This window comes from Sceloporus undulatus, chromosome 5 (assembly GCF_019175285.1).
Source record: "Sceloporus undulatus isolate JIND9_A2432 ecotype Alabama chromosome 5, SceUnd_v1.1, whole genome shotgun sequence".
NCBI classification, from domain to species: domain Eukaryota; kingdom Metazoa; phylum Chordata; class Lepidosauria; order Squamata; family Phrynosomatidae; genus Sceloporus; species Sceloporus undulatus.
This window is the reverse complement of record NC_056526.1, coordinates 42,846,835-42,870,990: the sequence shown is the minus strand read 5'-3', so window position 1 is coordinate 42,870,990 and position 24,156 is coordinate 42,846,835. Positions and strand designations below refer to the sequence as shown.

Here is a 24,156-nt window from a genome sequence, read left to right as displayed (position 1 = left end):
GTCTGAACTTCCCTTTAATTTCCCTTATCTTGTTGAAGAGATGTCTCATTTTTCCTTTTTTGTTATTTTCTTCTCTTTCTTTGCATTGATTATTATAGTATTCCTCTTTATACTTGCATACTAGTCGTTGAACAGTTGCAGTCATGATTGTGAATTTGTTCCTATCTCTCTTTTCCTTTGCTTTGCTTTCCTTCTTTCCTTAATTGCTTGTAGCATTTCATGTTATCCATTGTGTCTTCTCTTTCTTTGTTTCTTGCTGCATTCTTCCTTTATTATGTTGCTGATTTCTAGCCATAGTTCTGGTTCCCAGTCGATTATGCTGCATAGTGCAAATCTGTTTCTTATGTTGTCTTTAAATTCTGGTGAAATGTTGTTCAAATCATATTTTGGTATGATGGCTGTTTTTCCTTCTTTCTTCAGCTTTATTCTGACTTTTGATATAAGTGGTTACTGTTCTGTATCACAGTCCGCACCTGGTCTTGGCTGCAAGGATAGAATTTTTCCATCTTCTGCTTCCAATTATGTAGTCTATCTGATTCTTATGTTGACCATCTGGTGATGTCCATGTGTATAGTCTCCTCTCTGGTTGTATGAAGCAGGTATTTGCTGAATAAATGTGTTGTTGGCTTCACAGAATTCTATTACTCTTTCACCTGCTTTGTTTTCTGTACCTAAACAGAATCTCCAATGATTAGTTTGAGGTGCTGCGCTTGTGTGTTGTCAATTTCTTCCTGAACTCCTTCATAGAATTTCTCAATTTTTTTCTTCCTCTGCCTCTGTGGTTGGTGCATATACTCAAATCTTTGTGATGATTATACGTTTCTCTGCAGCCTTATTGATATGATTCTGTCCGACTTTGCATTTTATCCATTGACTGCTTTGATTGTATCTTTTGACTCCCTATCATCTTGTTAAAATGAAAGATAATATTTATCTAACAAGCGTTTCATTCCTATGTTCATTTACCTAATGAAGACATCTGGATTTATTTCACTCTGGAAGAGTTACAGAAAGAATAACTTTTTATGGAATGGTTATTACCCACTTATGAGGGATGTGGTGACTTAGTGGTTAAGAAACAAATTCTGATGATCAGAAGGTTGGCAGTTTGAGGACCAAGCGCCACATGATGGAGTGAGTTCCTGTCACTAGTCCCAGCTTCTGCCAGCATAGCAGTTTGAAAGCATGCAAATCTAAGTAGATAAATAGGTTCCACTTCAGTGGAAAGATAACAGTGTTCTGTGCAGTCATGCTGGACACATGACCACCAGAGTTCTCTTTGGCTTAGTAGTGGCTTAGCACTGCCCTCTACAATCAGGGAAACAGTAATCTTTATTAACCTCTTGTACAAAATCCACATTATTTGATAATAGGTAATACTGAGAAATAGTGTGTGATATGCAGTTATAATGTAAATGAGAAATCAGTTTGGACAGAAAGCTGGATAACATATTTACCACTAAGCTACTGACAAAATGATCAACAAAATTATTAAATAGCGTGTCTATTTTCATAGATGAGGAGTAACCTCTGCCTGCATTGAAATCCCTCAATACAATCTTAACAACAGAATAACATCTAAGACAGAATGTAAGCTCATGACAGTAACATCATCACATTTTTTCTCCTGTATGATTTTTAACATTTTTACCTCATGAAGAAGCCAATGAAGCTTCAAAAGCTTGCATAATTTGTTTTATGCTTTGAAATTGGCCAAATAAAGGTATCACTTCTGTCTGGATTTTGCATTTTGTTGTATTTTTCTGCATGGCCAACACAGTTACCCTTGAATATATTTTCATATTTATTTCCCAGTATTGTTAGAATGGTCCATTGCCGTTGTATTTCCCATTTCTATGTGTTGGTGTGAAAACAGAACAGTGAAGAAACTGACAGGAAGAAAATCAACTCATATGAGGTGTGGTGCTGGAGAAGTGTTCTGATGATACAGTGAACTGCTAAAAAGACAAACAAATGAGTCCTAGAGAAAATCAAGCCGGAACTCTCCCTAGAAGCCAAGATATCTAAACTGAGACTGTCATGTATTTTAGCCATTTCATAAGAAGCCATGACTCACTAGAAAACATGGTAATGCTTAGTAATGGTAATGCTTTGTAAGGTGGAGGGCAATAAGAAAGGAGGAAGACCACATTCCAGATAGATAGACTCAATCAAGGAAGCCATGGCCCTAAATCTGCAAGACCTGAGCAGGGCAGTTGAGGATAGGATAATTTGGGAAATCTCTCATTCATAGGGTTGCTAATAGCAATTGTTACTGAGATTTGGAGTCCATATGCTGTCTTCCAGCTTTACAGGTCACAATAAAGGTCAGTCTTAATGTAAAGGTCACTCAGTATAGAGGTCAGTGACAAATATAGGAGTAACATCTCTATCTGAATATAGTTGCATTATATTATCACTTCCTAGGCAATGGAATAAATTGGTAATAAAAGTATATTCTCCCATACATATAAAAAAATAGAAAAGCACTTTTACATCATCATCTTACAATCCTAATTAAATATATTTTATCTGGCTTCCGCCCTTATAGACAGAAGATATTAACAGCTTTGAAAACCAGATTCTCAAACTTACAACCATATGGCAACTAATAAAGAGAATGGCCAATCTAACAGTACTTCCTACTTTAAAAAAGCAAAACAAAAAACTCCTAAATTTATTTTGGATTCAGTTCTATCCCTTTTCTCTCAATGGGTAAGAAATGAAACCCTGTCTGTTATAAAAAGCAACAAACTGTACAATTAGCTGTGGGAGCAGGTAACTATACGCCCAGTTATCATCTTGAGGTTCTTCTACTAACATAATATTTCCTAAGATTAAAGTCAAGAATATAGGGCAAGTGCATTTGAACAGTTCTACACATAGGCTAAATACAGTTATTATACTAATTTCTTTCCTACTACCAACTTTATTAGTGCTGTGTAAACCATTACACACAATAATGAGATTTTCTTATCTATTATTATTATTATTATTATTATGCTTTATTTATATAACGCTGTAGATTTATATAAAGAAAAGACACCATGTTATAACTCAACAACTAATTAGGCACACTTTAAAAGAGTTAAATAGGGTAGAGCAAAATAGGTTTGTTGCTTGCCATTCCAAAAGTGTGTACCTAGCTCTGGGAGATGTTTTTGAGTGGGAAAACATGTTTTATGTTCTTGGATTATTTATTTATTTATTTTGCAGTAAAAATACACACACCTAGAAACTTCTCAATGTGCTATTGTTGAAAGTGCATCTAACTTATTTCTCCTTTCAACTTCCAAGAGATGTATGACACTTTAATGACAGAATGATTGTGGTATAGTTTTAACAGGTACCTGAAATCTTACTTTCAATTAGTGTGTGTGTGTGTGTGTGTAAAACACATACACATATGAGAATGAATGAATGAAAAACGTGAACAGTGGAACCAACTGCCAAAACAGATGGGCAAGAAAGAGAAGCTTCTGGCCTCTTTGAAGGAAGGGCATGCAGATGATTCATGTCCCGATCTCCAGAAGCTGCGCTGAGGCCACCTAAGGTGGCCCAAACCTAGCCACAAAAGGAATGGGGGGAAAGGTGGTCTGTTCTGGACCACAGAAGTGGACAGCCTCAGGACCTTGGTGTCCAGTTGTTGTAGTTCCACACTCACAGCTGGAATGGTCAAAGGCCACTCCAAGCCGCTCATCTACTTGAGCCCTATGAAATCCAGCAAACAGCAGTACTTTTGTGATATTCCTAACTGAACATAAACTACACAGTGGCTGTCCGTACAGATGATGCTTGGTCCTTCTCTGGGTTTTCTGTGACCTAAGGTATGGTAACTATCTATCTAGGAGAGGGTCTTTTCAGTGCTCGAGTTCCAGCTTTAGAATGCTCTCCCAGACAGCTTCACCTGACCCCTTTCACATATCTGTGTGTCTCAAAGAAAATAACTTTTTATTTCCTAAGCTTTTAAATTGTTTAACTTGCTTTGGCAGAGTTGTTCATCTTAACATACTATTTATTTTATCATTGAAAAAAATTCATTGTAAACTGCTCAGACAATGAATTTAAAGGCATAAATTTAAATATATAAACTAAAAATATAGTTATCCATTCACAAAAGAAGTTCTTGTGATAAAAAAATCTTCCTTGCTTCACTATCCTAATTTGATACCTGCAGTGAGAGTGAATTCCCTAATTTTAGGACCAAAATGAATAGATTTAGATTTGCTAACAGTTTCTATCTCAGCTGTTTCACAGCAGGACCTTCCTTTTGAAGTCCCTTTGTTGAACAATGGTGACTTTGGAGCAATATATGATAAAAAGCAATAGTTTAGTTCTCTATAGTAAGACTATTATTTCAAAACCACTATTGAGCTTTTATATAAATCTTGATTGTCATATTTGTGAATGCAAGATAAAAGGCATAAACTGAAGATAAGATTATCATCATCTACCAGTGATTTTGGAAAATAACCAGTCTCAATTTATTTCAATCTCAAATTTGTTATCTACCCGACAGCTACAACTTTATCCAAATCAAAAGAATCAATGGGTGATTCACTTGGTGTTTACTGTGAACATTTATACTCTTAAGTAGCTCTTTATTTTGAAGCCTAAGCAATGCCCTCCTCACTACATTTTTTCTCCTGCAGTATATTTTATTTCCCAAGCTACCAACAGTCTTTTATGATTCTCATTGTTATCTGTTTGTTGGTGAAATGTGTGCGTATGTGTGAACAGAACAGGTAGAATGCAACCATTGTAGCTTTTCAGAACTGTCATCCAGAATGTTGTATCTGCCAAATTTCTGCTTTCTGCAATACATACAGATAATTTAGAAAAATATAAGTAATCAGCCTTTAGGGCCTCTGTCTAAGATGCAGTAGAGTCCCAACAAACTGATTTTTAAATATAATACCACAGTCAAATGCCATCAGTAACATACTTGGGTCCAAAAAAACACTGCAGAAATAATTCAGTTTGAGACTGCTTTAACTGCCCTGGCACAGTGCTTGGGAATCCTGGGAATTGTAGTTTATTGTGGCACCAGAGTTCCCTGACACAGAAGTCTAAATGTATTTAAAACCTACAGTTCCCAAAACATCTTAACATTGGGCTAGGGCAGTTAAAGTGGTCTCAAACAGGATTATTTCTGCAGTGCATTTTGGACCTGTATAATAATCATTGTGTGCTTCCATATTGGAAATATATTAGAACTGCTAGTACTATTTTCAGATATTTCGCATACCTATTGTAATTTAAAAACAAAAACAATAGACATACCTCAGTTAACATGCCTTTTGTGTTTATCAAACTGGGGCTAATTTCAGCATTAAAGAGAGATTAAAGTGCATTTAAAGCATCCCTCAAATAAAGTGAAAATGGTGAGTAATTCCACTAATGATTATCACATGCAATTACGCAAATAAAGTGATATCAGAAATGCATTGTCACTTAACTCCTGAAAGTAAAAAGATGCACATTAATGCTTCTTTGTGACAACTTTAATGGCAGGTTTTGTGCAATGTCATCGTTTCACATGATTACATGATTTCCGGGATATTCATCGGATAAACTCCCTATCTCCTTTGTGTGATAAATTCCTTTGACAAAGAAGCTCATTTTTAAAAAGTGTTTTACATCAACCCCGCTTCCCTTTTCCTGCGACCCTCTGTCTTACTTGAAAGATGGACAGGTGTGTGTGTGTGTTTTTTAACCAGTACCAGCAGTGGGAGGATGGTAAAGAAGGGATGGAGAAGTACAAACCTTTAGAGTCAGGTTACAGCAGCACATCTGCATTAAACTAGATTAAGGGAAGTAATAGTGCCACTCTATTCTGCTTTGGCCAGACCTCACCTAGAATACTGTGTCTAGTCCTTGGCATCACAATTCAGAGAAGGGTGAGCAAAATAGTGAATGGTCTGGAAACCATGCTATATAAGGAGAGATGTAGGGAGCTGGGTATGTTCAGCCTGGAGAAAAGAAGATTAAGTGGTGACATGATAGCCCTGTTTAAATATTTGAAAGGGTGTAATATTGAGGATGGAGCAAGCTTGTTTTCTGCTACTCCAGAGAACAGGACCCATCTAAAGGGAGTCAAACTAGAGGAAAAGAGATTCCAGCTCAACATTAGGAAGAGCTTCCTGACGATAAGGGCTGTTCGACAGTGCACTCCCTCAGAGTGTGGTGGAGTCTCCTTCTTTGGAGGTCTTTAAACAGAGGCTGGATGACCATCCGTTGGGTGATGCTTTGATTGTGTATTCCTGCATAGCAGGGGGTTGGACTGGATGGCCCTTGAGGTCTCTTCCAACTCTGTGTTTCTAAACAATGCAACAAAACGTTAGCCGGAAAAGAATGCTATTATTCTGTAGCTAATCATACTATAATTGTCTGTGCCTTCTTACAACCGGCAAGGTAACCAGCAACTGACTCCAAGATTCCTTACTAAGCTGATGTGAATATAGAGAAAAGGAGAGAAGATTCAAAATGCTTTCATTTACCTAAGCGAGGCTTACAAGACCTTGTTTAATTTGGATAAAAATATTGTTGAAGCATGTTGAATTCCCTTTCTATTTTTTATTTTGTGGTGCAGAAACCCATCTCATTCTTTTCATGTTATTGCTGCTTCTGGAACAAACCTTTCTGTTAAAGTAACAATACCCAGGAAAAACATCTACTTCATTGACTGAGGCATACCTGTAACATAAATGTAAATACAATACAAAATACGGAATGGGATGCATTCTTGGCTATTCATTTATTATTGTGGTGATACATTTTGGTGTATTTCACTGTTAAATTGTCAGATAAGTAGAGATAAATTAGAGGCAGCTGTGAAAGGTATCACAGTTTAGAAAATCTTATATTTAATGGAATGATACAATTGGAAAAACAGCGCTACTCTTATTCATACAGAAATCTTGACTTTTCTCTGTGTTATGATATCCTACATGACTGATATCCTGAATAGAAGCAAATTCATTCAACAGCCATCTTCCCAGCATAGTACATAATTACATTTGATTAGTAATGTATATCTGCCTGTCTTTGGGAAAGATGCACTGAAATATCAGCCATCTGTATTTCTATGTTATATAAATAATGCTTAATCTTTTGAAATTAATTAATTTGAAATTAATTACAGAAATAATTTAAATAAATTAGAACTCATTTTCACATATATTTCATTTAAAAATAAACTATGATAACCTGTATAATTCTAAAATCAAATAATCAAATGCTTGATCAGCTTCTTACTCACTTCTAACACAAAAAAATGGAAGCAAAGCAGAAAAAGCAAGAGGTGTGAAAGCCATCTTATTTCAAACACAATAATTCAAAGAACAACAATTGCAAGTTAGCTATGTTTCTTTTTCAAATATTCTGTGCATACATATGTGTAAATCAACAAGCTTCCCAGAGGTGGAAAAGGTGCTAAGAAACTGAATATGACTCTTCTAAAGAAAGCATCAGTATTGAGCCAGGGATATCCCATTGCAATGGTGGATGTTAGGAGCTGGGATCATGTAGCTGATTTTGAGAAGTCATCTATAATCACTTCTGGAAGAAAGACTGTATATCAGGGATGGAGAACTGCACAGGGTGAGGGGGTAGAAATCTTAGGGGACCACACCGATATCCTGAATAGAAGCAAATTCATTCAACAGCCATCTTTCCAGCATAGTACGTAATTAGTACATAATTACTATTTGATTAGTAATGTTTATCTGGGTGACAGCTGGAGCAGCTCTGTGATTCATGAGACCAGCAGAGTGTCATTCAGAGAGGCAGCATGGTCTAGTGCAGGGGTAGGCAACCTTTTTGAGCCGGGGGCCAGGTTGCTGTCCTTCAGACAACTGGGGGGCCAAAGCCAAAAAATAAATAATTTTAAAAATTAAATAAATAAATAAATAAACCGGGACAAATGTAGGACAACATTTTCAAATGGTGGACACTTTTTTTAAAAAAGTGGAAGACATGTGAAAAAATTTGCTGATTTTTTAAAAAAATGTTAATATAAATGCATGTTTCTGAGGCTTCTATAGACAATTGCCCCTGTGCGCAAGAGGCCAAAGGCCCCGGCGGCAATTGGCGGCAGGACCGGGCTGGGGCCGGTCCCAAGGCCTTGCAGGGCCGCATCCGGCCCACGGGCCGCAGGTTGCCTACCCCTGGTCTAGTGGTTTGATTGTTGGAATAAAACTCTGGAGACGAGGGCTCAACTCCCCGCTCAGCAATAGAAATCTACTACAGTTGGCTCTCTTTACCCACAGATTTTTTATACACGGATTCAAGCATCCACGGCTTGAAAATATTTTTTAAAAAAGTATAAATTTCAAGTATCAAACCTTGATTTTCCCATTTTATATAAGGGACACCATTTTGCTATGCCATTTATTTAATGGGACTTGAGCATACACAGATTTTGTTATTCACAGGGTTCCTGGAACCAAACCCCAGCGGATAACAAGGTTCCACTGTACATGACTTTGGATGAGTCACACACTCTCAGCCCTAGAAACCCTGCCTTGGAGTCACCATAAATCAGAAATTACTGGAAAGCACACAACAGCAAGATCCAGTACCATAGTGCCATTCTTCACTTTCCTAAAGAAAGCAACAGGAAGGGGAAATGTCATGATGTCATCCCTAACTGTCATCTTTCGGCCTCTGAGGGAGAGAGTAGGCTGGCCCAGTACCATCAGGGGCTAGCCTGAAGAAGAAGAGCCCTCTCTCCGGTCCATCTGCCTTGGTCCAGGCCTCAGAGGGAGAGAAGAATGCTGGACCTGATTCCCTCCCCCCCTCACCATTCCCTTCTCCTTTTGTGTCGTGTCTTTTAGATTGTAAGCCTATGGGCAGGGAACTGTCTGTTATCCCCTCTATTGTAAACCGCTCGGATTCCCAGTGATTGGGCGGTATATAAATAAAACCTATTATTATTATTATTATTATTATTATTATTATTATTATTATTTGACAAGCCGTTTTGGTAGATTTGGGTTCAATGGTGAGGGCAAGTGAAAGAGGAGGCATGGACCGATTGTCCAATCTGAAGATCCCATATTAACACTTAGTGTGAGACTTCACAGTCTGTGGAACCAGGGCTTTGCTGGCTCATAGCACATGAAGAGAGTTAAGAAGATTCAGCATGTATGTATTAAGTAAACACTTTCATCCCTTCTTTGAGGGTCTGTCTGAAGTCCCCAGTCCTGTCCAGTTACAGCCTGAGATATGTCCAAGATATGGAAGAAGGACACTAACTATGTTGATGTCTTAGAATAAAAACAAAACAAAAACAAAACAGGAAACTAACATCTTGGCTAAAAGGGAATAGGAGTGTCTCTTTAGGGGGAAATCATAATCTAAGCAGTGCTTTGTCCCTATGCAAGTGCACAAACAGTTGGCTATCTGTTCTATGGCCAGATATCATAGCCAGTAGAAAGGTAACCTTCTAGGAGATAGACTGAAAACAAGAAGCTTTGTTAACTGTAGTGAAATGACAGAATGACTTCAAGAAGTATTATGATAAGAGGATACATGTTAGACAGCCCCTTCATAAAACATTTGAGGGCTATCATGCTCTCTGTGGAGGGGTCCTTACTGAAGTGTGAAAACCAGGAAGACAGTCTCCGTCTGATTACTATGAATCAGACCAAATCTGAGGTCCGAATCAACAAGCTTCTGGAACCTCTGCAGGCTGGGACTGAAGGCGAGTCTGGTCATCCAGAAATGATCCATCTCCGCTATCGCTGCCACCACCACCACCACTGCTGGCAAGGAACAGCAAGCAGAAATAGCCTCTGCAGCAGACAGCCCCACAAACCTGAGGGAGAGATGGTGTCTCAAGAGACTTGTGAAGCAGTTGTGCTGAGCAACATCAAATAACACAGCAATAATCCAGCCATACCAAATGTAGCACTCTGAGAGTCTGTCTGATATCTACATCCAGTCACATAGTTTAAGCCTTGTCTCTGTTCCTGTTTTTAGATTTGCTGCTATCACATTGTAGATTTTCTACTATCCGATCTCCTTGGCATATTATCTTGGGCTACTCTTTCACCTTCTGCTTACGTTTAATTACAAACCAGTATGATCTGTTTCCCCAACCTTGGCTTGTTTACCAGCTACTCCCTTTTCCTTCTTCTCCAAATGCTAACTTCATGAACCAACCCAGTGGTGACTGATTTCTTTCACTGCTAGTCCCTTGAAATTGCTGCTTACCTAAGACAACCTTTCATCCACCCGGATTGGTTTCCCATAGGGCGGTATACAAATAAATATTTATTATTATTATTATTATTATTATTATTATTATTATTATTATTATTATTATTATCATCCCTGGTGCAGCACTTATAGCCATAGACTAGGACAGGTGGAAATTGCCATAATACTTTGACTAAGAAAGCTAGCTAAGTCCTGCTTTAAGAGATGACGATGACGATGATGATGATGATGATGATGATGTAACCTAGACTACTGACAATGGGCGGTCACTGAGCCGTAGCCCTAAGAAAGGCTAATATGGACTAAGGAAGATTATAACAAAAATATAAATTGACTACAGATGTAATTCTCCACAAAATTCTCAATGAGAAAAAAAAAGTAATTTTAGCACTTTTCTTTGTCTCATGAAAAAGTCTTCAAAACTTCAGTTTCAAATAGTATCTGAAATTTGGAACATATTATATACAAAATTTGCATGTGCAAAAAATCTGTGTACAAAAACAGCATTTTCTGTGCAGAAAACCATGCATGAATTTTGCACAAAATAAATCCCTAACTGTAGGATTTTTGTCACAGAAAATAATATTAACATTATACAAAAATGAACATAGAAAAAGATTTTTTGAAACGATCATTGTGGCAAGGAGAAAAGACGTGAAGAGAACATGAAAGCCAAGTCTCTTACATGTGAATCAGAGGATGCTTAAAAGGCTTCTGCCTGATTGTAGAACTGTATTTATTTCTTATCATTTATTTATCATGCCTTTACACCAGAACAAAAAGCAAACACACACACCGCCCAAAACAGTTCAGAACAAACAAACAAAAAAACAATTTGAACAGTAAAAACAAACAAACAGTAAAAACAAAAGAAAACATCACAAAAAATTTTAAAAACAGGTTAAAAGGCAAGACTGAAAGCATGTGTCTTCACGCCACCTCAAAAGCAACAGAGTGGCATCTGATCAAATTTCCAAAGGGATGCATTCCATAATTTGGAGCAACAGAGGAGAAAGCCTCTGAAGCCATCCAGAACTGAGCAGTAATAGTATTATGTTCTAGGATCCAGGATTTTTTTTATCAATGGCCAGTTATGGAAGGCTTCAGCATGTCACTATGTTCATTATTCTTAAAAGTAAAAATTTAGGCTCTGAATGAGAGCATGGTCTTAACTTAGAATTAGTATAATTTGATGGTTGAGTGATCTATGCATGTCAAATCTACCTTAATTCAGTGCAGACTATGACATAGGTCCACAACACACTGCAGAAATAATTCACATTCAGACCACTTTAACTGCCCTAGCTCAGTGCTAAGGAATCCTGGGAATTGTAGAATCATAGAGTTGACAGAGACCACAAGTTTATTGCGTTGTCTGAAAAGAAGGCTAAATATCCCACAAAACGACAATTCCCAGAACTCCCTAGCATTGAGCTAGGGCAGTTAAAGCAGTCTCAAACTGGATTATTTCTGCAGTGTGTTTTGGACCACAGACAGTGAGTACTCAGACAGAGAGACAGAGCAACAAGGAGGCATGCCAATGCCTGAGACAGAGGGTGAGACCCTCCAGCAGCCACAGCCCTCTGTTGTGGACACCGACACTGAAGGAGACACGGACCTGGCAGTACCGGCCTCAGTAGAGTGTCATCAAAAGAAGGAGGGGTGGAGACACTCTGAGTGCTTATATCTAAAATGCTCAGCAATCAAACTGCACCTGTGGGAGGCTGCCAGACCATAAATAGCCTGGCACCTCCCTGAGGAAGTTATTGCTGACAACTGACCTTTATGGTAGAAGCAACATTTGTGCCTCGTATTCCTGTTTGTGCTGCTTTGTTTATTCATTATGCTCTTGGATCTCTCCTTTGGACCGTTACCTGGAATGCTGGACTATATATGACTTCGATGAGCTGACTTTGCTGCTTTAAAATCCTTGCTGGTGAACCACATTCCTCCCTGTCTTTCTCTCGGGCACTGTATTTTCCTGCATTCCCTTTCTGAGGGTCTGATCTTGTGCTGAGACCAAAATGGGGCAGTCACAAGGTTATTTCTGTACCCTCCCCAAGGCTCTCACTATCTCTTGATTAAGTTCTAACACCCCATCCCCACTGTTTGCTCACCTTCTAAGTGATCTAAGTAATTTATCCATGTTTTCAAACAAAAATACACATCAACCTGTTTTAGGTTTTCCCATTCAAAGCTGGAAATCATTTGTTAGTTCACTTCCACTTTTTAAAAGATCTCCATGGGCATAAATAGGTAATTACAGATGGATATGATGAAATAATTAACTGCACTCCCTAAGAGTGGACAATTAGCCACAGTGGAGCCTGACCCAGATCCCCAGATTGCAAAGTTGTCAGGAATGAGAGTCCTGGGAGATTCTAGAGTCTACAATGTCCTTGTGTTTTAAAAAAGAAATTCACAAGATTAGCTTGAGAGCAAAAACAACCAAAACAAAACTGTGCTGCAGTTCTATAACAGTGAGCTTTGTACTATGTAAAGAACTGAATGCACTTCATATGCATTATCTCAGTAATTGTTACATCAACGTTGTATGTCAGGCACACTGTCAGAATCTATCAATTAAGTCTAGGGTTGAGAGCAATTGAGACTCAAAATGTTAGGATGTCAGTCAATAACTACAGGAAAATAGGGTTGAGAAGAAAGTGGCCTGCTCAAACTGCTGAGAATTTATAGTTATTTGAGGGGCAGGAATACATGCTGTAAAGTCAAACACCCCTTCTCCCTGCATTATACAAGAATATTTCAGGAAGAAGAAAAGGTGGAAAGACACCTTTTCTTTTTCATGCTCCCTAGAACCACCCACTTCTTCAACTATGCAACAATCTACTATACAACAAAGCACTTTCCCTTCCTGCCGAACTTCAGTAATATACAGGTTTGGAGCTAGCAGCCCTCTATTGTAAGTATTGACAGGAGTGTGGAAAGGGAAGAAGAGAAATCAGAAATGAAATGGTGTGTGGCAGAAAAGGAAAGCTAGGTAGTGGGGATAAAAAAGAAGCAGTAGTGGTTCATTGGATGGGGAGAATGAAGTAGTGGTAGAAACAGAACAGGGGGGAGTAGGATAAAGGAAAGAAAATGGAGTGACCTGTGGCAGAGGGAAAGAAGAGTAGCCATGGGGAAGGGAAAGGTAAAGAAAAGAAGAAGAAAAGAGAGAAAAGGGGATTTAGTTACCACATGGAGAGAAAGTACAGACTTTGTTTTGCCACATTCCAAAGCCTACTTATAAAAACAGGTCCTTAAAATGGATTTAATCTGGGCCTTTTAAAGACACAGAGCTCTGGGGCAAAATATTCTTTCTGCCAGTCTCATTTATTTTTCCCTTAGCTGCAATAAATAAATAAATATGCATCAAGTGTAAGTATATTCTTTAAGAGACACAGATCTATTTGACATCAGGATGTTAAAATTTTATGACTGGAGAAAATATTTACATGTGCCATTTACAGTTATAACCTAGATTCAGAATATTTTAAAAGGTAGCTGATCTTTTTTTCTATTTTTCTTGTCAGGAAATTCAGAAATGAGATACTCAAACATTATTTCTCTCAAGTCATATTCTATGGATAGAATAGATGATAGTAACAGTCTTGATTGTAGCCTTGTGGACCATAATTTATTTTTTGATAAAGGGAAATTTAGGGGTTGTTCCCATTACAGTTTAAACCAGATCACAATCTGGTTTAAACCACGATGGTTCCCACTTAATTCAATCCGGAAAGGGGGGGGGGCATGGTTTTTACCCATTTATATCCATTTAACCCATGTCAAAAAGACGCTGGTAAAATGGGGTGTTTTTTGGGCTGAATCAATTTATTTGGAAATAAATTGATTCAGCCCAAGTGGGAACCAAGCGGAATCGAATTGGATTCAAATCTGCCTTGGTTCCCACTGGCAGCAGCTTTCCTGGCCATTCCTTCATGCTCCATCCTCAGTCCTCCCGGCCTGCCTCTCTCCTTCCGCCCTGGCCTCTCCTCCGCCCCCGGTATGGCCAGGAAGGACGGAGGGAGACATGGCAGGGAAGCCGCAGCTGTTGCTTCCAGCATTGATTCTTGAAACCAGCACCAACATAGTGGGAACCACGCTATTTGCTGAACTGGTCTCAGGAATCGGTGCAGGAAGTGAATCAAGAGGTAAGTAGGAATGAGGCCTTAGAAAACACTCTTTCCCTTTCATAATTGGAAATGGCAGAGTTAGATGAAGGCAGAGAAATAGGGTACCATTTGGTAAACCTTCATCTAAAGCACACAGGATGTTATTTTCATTGTGGTTGGGAGGAAAGATCTCATATAAAAATCATGCAAATTCACAATGGACCATCTTAAAAATTTACTGAGATCTAACTTTTACCTTGTTGCCATTTTACCACCTTCCCACAGCAACCATTTGATTATGCTGACCACATTATTTTCTTTATATCCCAAAAAGGATTCACAGACAAAACAGGCCTATAGGGGGACTGGAGAAAAATTACGCTCTTTAACCCTTTCCCCTTCCTGAAATGCCCCTCAGGCTTGTCCACATTACAAAGGTTCTGTTCTAGGTTGCTTGAATCTGGAAGAACAGCACTCCTCTTACCAGCCAGATAGGCACTGCTCTCATGGTTCCATAATGAACTGAAAGCATTAATTTTTCATACAGATTTGTAAAATGCACATACTACTTGGACACCATTGCTGTTGTGATAGTACTGCTTTCCACTATCAAAATAATCCAGAAACTTGGAATAAGATATTTTAAAAGATACACACACACAAAATAGCATCTTACATATCAATGTGGATTATCACCCATCAAGAGACAAACTGCCAGCCATATTAAGAAGTAACTTAAATCCTTAACAGCAGATATTGCTTACATGGCAACTTCAAATACAGTGCACACTCTCTGCCGCACTCTCTTTCTTGGGTTTCTAGTCTTAGCTCCTAGGCATTAAGAGTTTAAAGAGTGGATGATTCACTTTTTCTTTTCCTTTCTTTTCAAGTATTACCATATTAAGTCACATACAGAAACATGCAGCCCAGTATGAAAGCAACAGTCTTACTGCGATGCTGTTGACTGGCACAATTTTGCCAGAGTAGGCAACAACAGAGGCGGCAGACATAAAATGGCTGTGGGCTCAGTGGCAATGGGAGGAAGACAGAAAAAGCTGTTGCTGTCAGGAGTGAAAAATACCTGCTGGTTTGAGAGCTGTTTGGGGGAATAGCAGGGGAGCTTTCTCACCTGGCAACAATGATGCTCTCTGTATTTCTCCCACCACTGCTATCCATCCCTGCCAAAATCACAAAATGCCAGAGTAGGGATGTAATTCATCACTAATTTTCATCTTAAAAGAACCAATGAGTAATTTTAGCAATCTTCCCACTGCAAGACAGACTTTGAAAATCATGCAGTTTTTGAAGCCTATTCACAACCGTGGGCTTGTTCTGTGCAAAATTTGCATGTAGGTGATTTGCTCTGAAAACAGCATTTTCTGCAAAAGGAAACAGCCAATTTCTATGCAAAAAAGAATATTTCTGCATAGTATTTCAATGCAGAAATACTATTTTTACACAGAAAACAAACTGATTCCTAAATGGAAAATCCTGTTTTCTGTGCAAAACAACCCTGCACACAGAAAATAGCATTTTCTGCATAGGAAACAACTTTTTTGTGTAAAAAAAGTAATCATTGTTGTCAGGTGAGAAAGCTCCCCTGCTATCTTATTGCAGAAAAGGCTGTTTCCTTTTGCAGAAAAACCTGTTTTCAGTGCAAATCAACCACATGCAAATTTTTCACTGAATAAGCACTGAACTGAGATAATTCTTATCAGTCCAGGATCTCATCAGGGTTTGTTGATATTCAAAAAATTTTTTTTATTATTTAAAAAATATTTTCTGATATTTTTTCTATCTGTCTGCGAAAGTGAGGAATTGTTATGGAAGTGTAAAGCACCAACAGTATTCCTAGGATTAAACACAGTTAGTTGAACAAAGCAAGATCCATGTTCAAGCTAACAATAGTTCTTGTCTCCCAATATTTTTCTGTTGTTTTTTCTGTGAATACCTAATTCCTGCACACAAGGACTGTCAAATCATCAATATCATCATTCCTCCTGTTATTGGCCAGCTGCAGAAACAGGACAAGGAACAAAAATACTTTTCTCTTTGGAGATCTTTGCCATTCCTAGCACACTGCTGCAAAAATGAATTCTTATCCTTCTTCCCTCCCTCATTCCTAGATCCTCACCACATAAAAATTGTGGCTGCTTTACTAAGAAACATCCAATTTCTGGAAGTCATTTGCCCACACACAGGCAATGAATATTTGCTCTGCTAAGAGCAATTATGCTCTGTGTTTCTCCAAAAGGTGAACAAAAAGCAGCAAAGGGGAATTGGGCAGTTTACACTAAACCTCACCATGGGACTGGTGTACATGGTACTTCCGGTGGGTCTATCCATCTGATCTGCTATGAATTATCCTAAAGAACACCCCCACTTCCAATTTAAGAGCATGGGAACAGATGACAATTTGGATATTTTAATGACGGTCGCAGTATTACTGACCGTTTTATTGTTTGTATTTTTAGATAACATTGTATTTGCATTTTGTGTTTAATTTTTTTGCTGTAATCTCGCCTCGATCTGCAGGGAGAGGCGGGAAATATAAATAAAATTTATTATTATTATTATTATTATTATTATTATTATTATTATTATTGTCAACCATCCAGAACCAACTGCAAGAACACTGTTCTCTGCTGATCCTTTAGCAATCAAAGCATTTAGAGGGGGACTTAGATGGCACAGCCTCATCAGAACAATGACTCTGCTGTCCCTTTGTACTTTCAGTGCCTATTCACAAAATTAATATGGAGTCTCTGGCATCCAGTGTGGCACAGTGGCTTGAGTGCTGGACTACAATTCTGGAGACCAGGGTTCAAGTCCCTCTCAACCATGAAACCCACTGGGTAACCTTGAGCAAGTCACATATTCTCAGCCTCTGGGAAAGGCAATGGCAAACTTCCTCTGAACAAATGTTACCAAGAAAACTCCATCATAGGTTCACCTTAGGGTCACCATAAGTTGGAAACAACTTGAAGGCACACCAGCAACAGCAACAACAACACAACAACTCTGGCAGTTAGTGACATGCATGTAGAAACCCATTAAATGGTCACAGGAATTATGGGTCTGTCAGGTGGGAAGTAACAACCATAACACTTTTTATTCACATCTGCTCTAGAGGTTTAATTTTCCTTGTGAGGCATGTAGGATAATAAGCATCACATTGACTTCAGCTGATGAAATGAAATTATTTCAAAATTACTTCAAAATACTGATGTGTTTACCATTGTCCTCGCTATCATAAGCATGTAATTAAATAACCTGAAAGGAGAAAAAAAAAACTTACTTGCAACACCATTGATAATCTCTCCTAGTCCAGTGATTATACCAGCATCTATGGAACTCATAATTTTATCAATCTGCCAGAAAAAGATAAGAAAAATATTAACTCTGTCATTACACATTATTAAACATTTACAAAAATAGAGTCAAAATATCATTGTTAAAGGACAGTGGCATCACAGAAAGGGGGGGGGATGAAAAGACACTTTAGCTTTGGCTGTTCAAGCCTCATTCATTTGAAAATATTTAAGATGCTCCCAATACTGAGAGTTATTTCACGAAATGTGAAGGAAACCTAATTCAAGTCTACAGCTCATATTAAGACCAAAAGAAAAGAAAAGAGTGGATTAACAAAATAAACAAAATGTTTACTCTAGTCAAGGACGTCACATTATGAATAAATTCATACCTAATATATCATGTGCTAATATTCCAATAGGCTCCATTCTTTTCTATTCTTATACAATTGCTAATCATAAAGTACATGCACTTCACATAAAATGAGTATGGGTTACTTGTTTAACTAATTTGGTTTCACCTATAGCCATTGTGCCTATTCTTCTGTTGTATTTTGTTATAGGGAGACTGGTGCATACAATTGGCTTTTGCTGGAATAATAGGAAAGTACTATTATTTTTATCAAACACTATAAAAATAATAACTCAAGTATTTCCTCCAGTTTGGAAACTGTAGTATATACAAGTATTAGTAGGCTTTCACATGAAAGCTGCAGCATACCACAAATTACATCTAGATGACAGAATTCACTGAGGAGATAATAACATCCATTAAGCCTACGACAGGGCAACAAAAACCTGTTAATTTTTTGTTTTATTATTTGTTCTGGATATCTAACACGCACATGGTGTACAACATTATAGATTCTCCAACAGATATCAACAGACTTTTATTTTCCACAAAAGCCAAACACATGTTTGGGTTATGGGTAAATGTTTGCAGATATGCATGCATTTGACATTTTTCTAGCAGCAGCACCCTGAGTTCACAAATTGGGTTTGAAATTCCTGGGTTCACATATTTCTTTTTGAATGAATAATTTTTTAAAAAAAGAACTCTAAAGTTTCAAGTGTGACTTTGTAGAAGTGAAGTGCTCCTAAGTGAAACATGCATACACATATGCACACATCACTTAAAGTTACAATGTGCACCATGAACATAGGAAGCTTGGCCCTACACCTTTTTGTGTCTTTGTCCATTCAGGCCAATATTCTCTACTGTGATAATGGTGAGAAGGATTTGAGGCAGGGATCTTTCTCAGAGCTTGATACAAAAGATCCCAAACTAGAGATAATGTTCAATAGTGTGCAATTTCACTGTACAGTGCTGTTCTCCGCACAGTTCTTATTTTTCATGTAAGGTATGTATGAATGAATTATAAAAAGATGAAAGACTTACTTCTTCCCATTCAGAAGTAAATGATGGTGTCCTTTCAGATGTTCCTCTAGAGCTTTCAGGATCTGGTGTAGATTCATTCCAATTTCTTCTTGATTTTTGCTCAATAGGTGGGTAGGAAATTAGGTTAGAGTCAGATTTTGAAACATATTTCGATAAATGCATGTCAAGGAGAGTCTTTGGCAAAGATCGTATTCTCCCTAGAGTGCAAGCACGTTCCACAAATCCTGCAGCATTAACAACCCATTGATCCCCAGTTCTTGTAATGCCAGCCAATGTTTTAGTTTCTCCTAGATTATTTTTCGAAAGAAATACGGTTCTGTTCGAAACAGGCGGTTTTTTCTTTTTAACTGGCGTATCAGTGTTGTTTTCTTGCTGTAACTGTGCTGGATTCAAAATACTCAGGTTCAAGCTACTTTCATTGTGTAATTCATCAGCTGGGCTTACTTTTCCATATAGTTGAAGTGGATTTTTAGGTGGGTCACAAGCAGGTGATGATCCATGAAGCAGACCAGCAAACTGCTCAGAAGGATAGGCTTCAAGATGCTCACTTTCAATTGATGTTTGCTGGGTTTCTGTAAAACATATTATTTTTTTCAGTTTATAATATTATATACCTTCAGTTGAAATGTATCCTCAATATATTGATTTGGATATATGGTCAAATGCTCTCAATAGTACATGTCAAAATACCATGATATGTTTTTGATCTTATAAAAATCCCAATAGAATAAATACAAAGACAGCCTTGTATCACTTGAAAACTAGCATATATTATGGCATAATATTTTGTGACCATAAAGTTCACTTTTTCAGGTGCACAAGTACAATTTTCATTTGGCATATATATCTATACACGTCATTAGACAGCAAAAAAAAATCAACAATTGTGGAACAAATAGGAAATAGGATAACACTTTAACATTTTTGCAGCTGATGAAATGGGCTTGAGTTGGTTAATGCCACAATTCACTTGCTAGAATTCGAGGTGCCACAAAGCACTTTTGTGCTTATGAGAAATGATTAACATACTCTCTCTAGAGTTTCTCCCATAAGGTAAGGAAGTCTAGGAGATAGATATTTGCTCAAGGCAAGTCAGTGAGCATTAACTGGATAAGGACCTTACATTCCAGTGCTTAGACAGTGAATATTGCTGCCATCAAACACTTTCCCTACCTGTGATTTGTCCACTCATTTTCACATAAAGCACAGGCATATCACATACAAATAAAGAATTACCCTAAACCTGTAACTCTGACACAGAATCAGAATACAAACTCAGGCGATGTCTGCACAGCCTAAAAGGCCTATGTTTCTCCTGGTCTTATGTCATACTCTTTGGATGGTGCAGACCATTAGCATCAGGCCACAATCTGGTAGACTGGATGCAGATCTCGCTTGGTTCTGGATCAAAGGGGCCTCAGCGCAAGTCAAAATGACCCGCCATTTGTTGCAGAGTTTCATGGAAACTGTGCAACAAACCCCAGCAGATCAGATGCCCCCGTGTGCTCCTTACCTCTGTTTACCATTGCCACTAGTAAGGAGACCCCCATTACTGAATGTGAAGTAGAAACGTGGGTGCAGACATGTACTCCATTTTCATGTCAGACATGGGAATGGGGGTTTTCTCACTAGTGGCAACAGCATCCAGAGGTAAGGGGTGTGCAGCAGCAGTGGGTTCACGGCCGAGAGATGGGTGTGCAAGTAAAAACTGGACTGTCCCCATGCCAGCCCAGCGACCAATCCAGGTTGGGACCCAGGCCAGAATAGCTCAGGTTTAGATGGTAATTTCCTGGCCTGTCTGCTCAGGGTCAAGGAAGATGAAAGAATGAGCCACTAATATAGGCCACTATTTTCCTATGGCTTTGTTATTGTATTTTCCCAGAATAAATATGTGCAAATGATATTTGTCTGCCTTTGTAGCAAATTTGAAATGATCTGTCCATAACAGAATTTTGTTCTTTGGCAGTATCTAAAAAAAACAAATTCATTGTAGCTGTATGGTTTGCTGGCTTGCTTTTCATATTGATTAATAACTAACACACAATCTCTGTGATCCACCAGTGAAAATAAAGCACTGTGTGAGAGCACGGAAGAAGGCCTATTGTTGCCCTCTGGTTGTGGGATGCCCTCCCCTTGGAGCTATCAAACCTGGTTTTAGTTTCATTCTAAAACCAAGTTAAAACATTTTAAGGCCTTTGCGGACTAATGATTTTGTACAAATCTGCACACTTACATGGTTTTGAACTATATTAACTTTTTTAAAAGGTAGTTTAATCTACTATTAAAATATTTAATTTTTTATTGTTTTAAATGTTAATATTTTTGGAAAAAAATAAACCAATTCCATTGTAAGACACTCAGACATCTTAGGCTACAAGGAAAGACATATATATTTTAATAAACTTAATAAACAAAAGAAAACTTCATTTTTTAAATCCTAAATGGTCACTTGCCTAAGAGAGACGCCGCCGCGGACACAATGATAACAGCATTTTGGAGGTAAAGGCCACAACTTTATTAGCATAACAAAAGGTAGACCAAAATATGAAATGTAGGTTTGGCTCCAATGCATGAGATCTGGATCTGTCATCCATCAGCCCAGTGCTGAGTGGATGAACCAAATTGCTTGGTCATGACCAAGCTTCGGGATGGCAAGGGATTATCGGTTATCGCTCACACTCCATAGATCGCTCAAGCGATTGATCGCATATCCGCAATGCGCATCAATGCATAACTATCCCTTGTCAACGGGGGACGCTGTGCTGGTGCTGCCCCCGCGATGGCAACACCGCATCGCTCGCAGCACCCCCATGTCTGAATTGACTGCCGATCCAGCGCTATGCAGCCCTGGAAACCACCCCCACCAGATCCAAGACCTATGCAACCGCCACACAAAGTTGTGACAACAACCCAGACCCACAGAGGGAGGGTGGGTGGGTGAGCAGAGCTGAAATGGTGCCGGCTCGAGCGCCTCGTGGGCCTTTTGTAGGCCCTCAGACCAATGGGAGGCTGGGAAAGAGCGGCAAGGCCCGCCTCCCGGCCTCCCCACCAATCCCGGGCGGCGCCAGCTGATGACGCTGCCCAATCAGCGGGCACTTCCGCCCGCGGGGCCCCCTGGGACCTGTAGTCCCAGGGGTGCGGGCAGAAGTCCCGCCTCACGTCCCCTCAAAGGAGCCAATCGCAGCTTGAGTGGCCCAGCGCTGAGGCTTCTGGGGCCGCTCGAGCCAGGAGAGGCTCACGCCCGTCGCGGGACCTCCCCCAGCGGCAACCAGGCCATTCCTGCCGAGGCAGGCGGCCTCATTTAGCACATCAGATGCATGTTAAATCAGTGCCTTCCTGGCTCTGACCCACTATAAAGACAGTTAAGCCTGAATCTAAAATAAACCACTTTTAAAGGAAGATATTTTCTCAGTTGGAAAACACCAATGTGCTCCTGCCCTATTTAACTGGTTTATTTTAAAAAATAAACAGCTTGGAACAAAAAAACCCAAACAAACCTGAAACACATTTCCCTGCTTATGCATATCTGAAATTATCACTTGTTCTAAACCCAGATTTGTTTTCAACTCTCCTTGTTTTAGGATTTTTAATAATGAAAAGGTCTGTGGCAACATGTAACACATGCTCCATGATATATTTTGCTCATCAAATAGTAACAGCTTTTGTTTTCCTATTGCCACCTATCAATGAATTGCAATTTTGCAGGTATCTCAAATAAAAACAAAATGGTTTGCAAGATATGTGAGGTTTATTTGTATTCCATTTTCCAGAGTGCATGTGTTGCATCAGATCAAAATCCCTACTTATCAATATGACTCACACATAGCCACATTAAACACTGTTGAATATTTGAATAAACTACAGGACATGGTTGAATCAAATACTAAAATACTAAAAATGATATTAAATATTGTCACTTTCCTTACTGTTACAATTGATAATAAATAAATCTTTAGATGAGTAATATTTGTAGAAAAATGTCTTAACATGTAGTGAATCAATTATTGCTAACACTTTATATCAATAAGCACTGCAGTTGCCATAGCAAGAAATCCTAGTGTAGAATAAAATCAACTGCTTGAAACGTGTGCCATAGCTATGGTAACAAGCACAGTATGACACCTGTGCTACTAATCTATTTAAATTCTCTCTGTCTTTGATCCAGAAAGAAATTTTAGTGATACATATCTGGAATACCAATCTATAAATGTAGCATCAGCAATAATTGCGGTATAATCTCTGTAATGCCTGACAGTCAACAATGGGGAGAACTGCAGAGCAGTTAGCAAGTCTCTGATGTTTTTCTCCCTCTATGTTTACAGGAAAAAAAGGAGTATCTAGTCAAGGGTATTTAGTAACACCTTCTCTGACAGCATTCCAATGTATGGCAAGCATTTGCTGCTTTAATTTAACTAATGCATATTGTGCTGTCTGTCTGTTTTTATTTTATCTGTAATTTTATTGTATTTTATGCAGTTTCATAGTACAGTATTTTGTGATTGGTTTCAATTGTTCATTTTCAGTTCATTTGGAATAGTGTGAAATCACTAAAAGAGATGGATACCAGCTTTCTAAATAAGAAACACTGCAAAACAAATGAATGAAAGAAAGAAAACATACCTAGACTATAGGGAAAAAAATCAAATCTCTTCTAGCAATACATGAGTATTATGTATCCATATATATTTTGATAGCCTATCATAATGGCTGCAAAAGAAGACCAAAGATTACCAAAAATAAAGTACAGTGCACCCTTGTTTACTTGGGGGATCCATTCCGGACTTCCCCGCGCAAAGCAAATACCTCTTTTGCTCAAGCCCCATTTAAATGAATGGGGCTCATGCACACGGCGGCACAGCAACACATGTGCGCCACAGGCACATGCCACATTAGTCCCTGTGGGACGTGCCACCCCTTCTCCCCGCGCGATTTTCAGCATATGCTGAAAGCCGCATAAAACACGCCCGCATATGACACGGGTGTACTGTAGTGGAGTAATATACCAGAAGAAAAGAAACCTAAGAGATTCTGAATTCAGTTTAAGTATGACAATTAAGATAAAAAGAAACTTTGAAAACAATAACAACCAGATGAAGACTAGGATCTT

General features: G+C 38.6%; 1 protein-coding gene across 7 annotated transcripts in view; it reads right to left on the bottom strand.

The window, feature by feature from the left end:
• The window catches only part of ANKS1B (ankyrin repeat and sterile alpha motif domain containing 1B), a 448,976-nt gene that overhangs the window by 245,760 nt on the left and 179,060 nt on the right, over window positions 1–24,156 (bottom strand). For all 7 annotated transcript variants that reach the window (XM_042467953.1, XM_042467951.1, XM_042467950.1 and 4 more), the window contains exons 13-14: window positions 19,050–19,621; window positions 17,638–17,710 (exon numbers count right to left, since the gene is read on the bottom strand). In XM_042467953.1, coding sequence (XP_042323887.1) covers window positions 17,638–17,710; window positions 19,050–19,621 — 645 coding nt within the window. The remainder of the gene's footprint in view (window positions 1–17,637; window positions 17,711–19,049; window positions 19,622–24,156) is intronic.